The sequence below is a fragment of the Amaranthus tricolor genome, chromosome 5, assembly GCF_026212465.1.
Source record: "Amaranthus tricolor cultivar Red isolate AtriRed21 chromosome 5, ASM2621246v1, whole genome shotgun sequence".
NCBI lineage: Eukaryota > Viridiplantae > Streptophyta > Magnoliopsida > Caryophyllales > Amaranthaceae > Amaranthus > Amaranthus tricolor.
The window spans coordinates 13734300-13739433 of record NC_080051.1 but is presented as its reverse complement, the minus strand read 5'-3'; the positions used below and the strand labels follow the sequence as shown (position 1 = coordinate 13739433).

Genomic DNA, 5134 nt, shown 5'->3' with positions numbered 1-5134 from the left:
AGCTAGTAACTTCCCTAACCCTAAAGTAACAACCCACTACCATCCATCATACCCATGATGATCTACTCTCTCCCAGAAATAACTCCCTTTCCACCATTATAAATAAAGGCAGCCAGCATCAATGAGGGAGCAGTACAAAATACCATATCAAAGCTCCTCAAAAATCCTTACTCACAATCCTCTTCATTAACCTACCCAAATACAAGGAACTTCTACCCCGACATCTATATTGCTGCATTCAATTTATAATCGTTTATTCAATAATCTGTCATCTCCGTTCTAACTTGAGCATCGGAGGGGTTTTCCAGGAGATCATCCCCCGGGCAAGACTAACGTGTTGTGTTGCAGGAATTCAGTTCACTTCCATTCGTCGATTGCTGCTCGCGATAACACTTCTGCCTCAAGTAGTTAAAGTACCTCGCACTTTCTCGTTTCACAAACGAAACAGTTTGGCGCTGGCTGTGGGGAGTGAATAAAAGTCATGGCTCCCAAGAGAAATCCAACGCAAACCACTACCGTGCACAACACAGATACAGACACTTCAGCGGGTCACGCTAACAATCAAGTCGTGACTCGCCATGATCTGGACATGCTAGCACAAAACCTCACTGCGGCCTTCTTCGAACAACTCTGCGCCGTCATAAATCATAACAACCCCACTCAACAGCGAGTATTGGAAGACATGGCGGACCAGATAAAGAATCTGCAAGAACGGATCAAATCCCACTACCGAAATCCCACGAATCTCAGGATGGGATCTCAAGAATGTCACGTTCCAGCAAAAGAAATAAGAAGAGACGGGAGAGATCCAAGACTCATAGAAGCCTCAATAGAAGTGACCGCCACGACGGTGAATCCAAAACCGCTTCCCGAGATGCCCGTACATAACTGGAAAGCAAGAAGCAGAGAATATTCGAAAGCGTTCAATTAATGGTGGACAAAAGGACGGATGAAAGGAAGAAAGCGAAACTCACGGGATCTAGCCATCCCACCAGCCCCGTCATAACGCCGCGGAATGACACCGACGGGGGTAATCTTCTTAAAGATCCCATGCCAATAAGCTCCCCGCTGGCTCCTAAAATACTGAATACCCTTAACCCAGCAAAAATAAAGATCTCAAATATGGCAGCCTTCGATGGAACATCATGCCCGGAGGAGCACTTAATGGCATACAAATATTTGATGATGCTGTACACCACCAACCCAACGTTGTGGTGCAAATTCTTCCCAATTAGTCTCACAGGAGTAGCCTTGACATGGTATACTTCCCTTCCAGTGGGAAGTATCCATACTTTTGCCCAATTAGAGAGCAAATTCCTGGGTCACTTTGTAGCATCCAGAAGGCAAGAGAAATCAATTTCCCATTTGCTCAGCATAACGCAATTGGAAGGGGAATCCATATCGTCATATTTGAAGAAATACCATGAGGCGGTGCTGGAAGTAACGGATTTAGAAGAATCAGTCGCTTTAAACGCTCTGACCAACAGAATCAAGGCTCAAAGACTGAAGTTCCAGTTGGTCGAAAGTCAAGTGAAGACATACGCGGAGGCCATGAAACAGTGTCAAAGTTACATCACGGCCTCTGAGATATGTCAGGCACATGACCCCAAAAAGCGAAAGTCAAGGAAGAAGGATCCAATATCCTCCCATCAATCCTCAAGGAACAGAGAGGAACACTCATTAAGGAGGGATAGAAACTACATGTCACGTCGCCCGGAACCCCCATTAGATATAGGACCTCCAAGATCCAGACATTTATACGCCCCGGAAGGGCAAACCAGGACACGGAACTTACTCGACGGAGGTAACGATCCGATGTTCAACAGGAACAGAAAAGACATATTCTTCGCCATCCGGGACGAGTTGCCAACTCCGCCTCCTACTAACACCCTCTATGATCGTCGCAACTATAATTTGTGGTGTGATTACCACAAAGAACATGACCATACCTTAGCTCAATGTCTCGAACTCAAGCGTATCCTACATCAGCTAGCCAACGAGGGGAAGTTAACACGGTTCATCAATCGGAAAGACTATGGCACAAGAAGCGATACCGAAAGAAGACCTTGGAACCAAAAACGCAGATCTCCTAGAAGAGATGAGGCTAGAGAAAAAGTTCCAACACACAAGGAACCATCAACATGATTTTCGGCGGCTACTCCGAAGAATACCCTACTATCTACACTACGAAAGACAGTCCATACTCTACTCAAAGGACCACCAAAGACCATATCAAATGGGTCGATCATGAGATTCGATGCTAGTACTTCCCAACCACTGAAACAACCACACACTGATGTTTTAGTGGTAACCCTCAAGATTAGGTAAATGAAGGTGAGGCGAATATTGGTGGATACCGGAAGCACGACCGATCTTATAACCATGGAATGCCTCACACAAATGAAATTCGAAGAAAGCATCCCCTCGATAAACCTTTGATCGGGTTCGGAGAAAATCAAGTCATACCCCTGGAAACAATCGTACTCCCTGTACGGGTGGGGGAGAGAAATGAAAACAGAACAATGCCCATACGATTCACGGTGGTGGATCTGACATTCCCATACAATGCAATTATGGGACTCCCCCTCATCAATAAAATCAAAGCCGCAATCTTCCCTCATCAACTTTTTTGCAATTTGAGCAAGACGACGGACAAGTTGGCATTCTTAAGGGAGATAAGGTAATGGCCCGCCAATGCCTCTTCAACACCTTGAAGCGAGGAACTTCCGTCATCCCCTCCAAAAGAGAAAGGGAAGAGAAGTCTCCATCCGTCATGAGTGTGTATATGGACAACCCCAACACGCACGAAAGGCCTCATTTGGTTGAATGACATGAGGAGGTAGAGATATTCGAGGGGAAACCAATCAAGATAGGAAAAGATCTTCCAGAGACGGTAAAACAAGATATCTTAGCTACCGTCGCTGAGTTTCGTGACATCTTTGCTTTTTCTACGAAAGAGATGCCTGGCATACCGCCAAGTGTTATGTGCCACAAACTTGACATAAAGCCAGGCTACAAACCCGTGAAACAGAAGCTGCGACATCAAGGGAAAGAGAGAATTGAGGCCGCCAAAGAAGAAGTGGAAAAATTGTTGAAAGCAGGATTCTTCCGGGAATGCAAATACTCCGATTGGCTTTCCAACGTTGTCCTCGTCAAAAAGTCAAATGGGAAATGGAGGATGTGCGTTGAATTCACAGACTTAAAACAAGACATGTCCGAAATACGATTATCCTCTTCCCAAGATAGATCGCTTAGTGGATTCCACGGCAGGCCACGCCTTATTGAGCTTCATAGATGCTAACGCGGGTTACCATCAAATCCCTTTAGCCACAGAAGACTAGCTGCACATAGCATTCATTGCAAGTGCCGGGGTGTACTGATACAAGGTCATTCCCTTTGGGTTAAAAAATGCCGGAGCCACTTATCAGAGAATGGTCAACAAGGTCTTCCAGTCTTAGATAGGCCGAAACTTGGAAGTATACGCGGACGACATGATCACAAAAAGCAAGCGGGCATTTGAACATGCCGCGGACTTACGCAAAACATTCACAACCTTCCGAAAACACCAAAATGCGACTTAATCTTGACAAGTGCGTGTTTGGGGTCATTGGAGGGAAGTGCCTTGGCTTTCTTGTGGACGAAAGGGGTATAGAAGCAAACCCCGATAAGATCTGCGCAATTCGAGATATGAAGTTTTCTACATCTGTGAAAGAAGTTCAAAAACTAACAGGATGTGTGGCCGCTTTAGGGAGATTTATGTCCAAATCAGCAGACAAATGTTCGCCCTTCTTAAAAACCCTCAAACAAAGCAAGTTTGAATGGACAAGTGAAGCCGAGGAATCCTTCCGCCAGTTAAAAGAACATCTGTCCTCTTTACCAAAACTAGTTTCACCTATCAATGGAAAAAAACTAGTCTTATACGTCTCGGTCTTGGAATACTCCATGTCAGGAGTACTAGTCGCTGAAAGAAAAAAGAAACAACTCCCCGTATATTACGTGAGTCATGCCTTCCGAGGCTCAAAGGGAAACTATAGCGAAATGGAGAAGGTTTTATTTGCAGTTTTGATGGCAAGCAGAAAATTGAAACCTTACTTCCAATCACATCAGATCACAGTTAGAACCAGTCAACCCATGAAGAAGATTCTGGAAGGAAAAAACAAATCAAGCCGCGTCACTGACTAGGCCAACCAACTAGCAGACTTTGGTATTGAATATGAGCCACGAACGGTAATTAAAGCTCAAGCCCTGGCTGACTTCATTGCCGAAAGTACTATTCCCCATCATCTTGAAGCCAACCAAGAATGGAAGTTATATGTAGACGGGTGCTCCACAAAATCCGCAAGCGGAGCGGGACTTCTAATTGTATCTTCCGCCGGGGTCCGTATGGAAAGGGCGGTCAGATTCGAATTTGCGGCATCTAACAATGAAGCAGAATATGAAGCACTACTCTTGGGGCTTAAAATCTGCTATGAAGAGGGGGCTAAAACACTATCCATTTTCTCCGATTCCTAACTGATAGTCGGGCAGGGTAAACGGGGAATTCGAAGCCAAAGATGATAGCATGAACATGTATTTGCAGCATGTAAGAGAATTTGTCAAGAAATTTGACAAATTCACATTGGTTCACATCTCAAGATCCCAAAATGCACAAGCCGACTCCCTGGCAAAACTTGCCAGCTCAGTTGAAACATTCGCGCTCGTGATATCATCTGGAAGGTGCTTCCTAATCCCAGTATTAACTTCATGGTCAATACCATCGATAGTTCAGAAACATGGATGGAGCCCTACATCAGATACTTGCAAAATCAGATACTCCCCCAAGATGAAAGTCAAGCGAAACTACTCCAAAAGAAGGCCGGATGGTTCGAACTCCATGAAGGAACGCTCTACAAAAAATCAAACACACATCCCCTTTTGAAGTGTGTTTCTCCCGAAGAAGAAAACTACATCTTTCGCGAAATACACGAAGGTGGATGCAAAATACACTAAGGAGTACGAACTGTAATAGGCAAGGTCCTTAGAAGCGGATAATACTGGCCCTCACTCAGGAGCGATGCCAAAATACTGATCAAACATTGTCCCCAATGCCAATACCACTCAAAAATAGAAAGAAAGCCATCTAACTACCTTTCTG

At 44.8% G+C, this 5134-nt stretch overlaps 1 protein-coding gene across 1 annotated transcript; it reads left to right on the top strand.

The window, feature by feature from the left end:
* Positions 1–930: 930 nt before the first annotated feature.
* On the top strand, positions 931–2145 carry LOC130813452 (uncharacterized). Its single transcript, XM_057679286.1, has 2 exons — positions 931–1518; positions 1597–2145. Exons 1-2 carry the CDS (start codon positions 931–933, stop codon positions 2143–2145), a joined length of 1137 nt encoding a protein of 378 aa, XP_057535269.1.
* The last annotated feature ends 2989 nt before the right edge of the window (positions 2146–5134 follow it).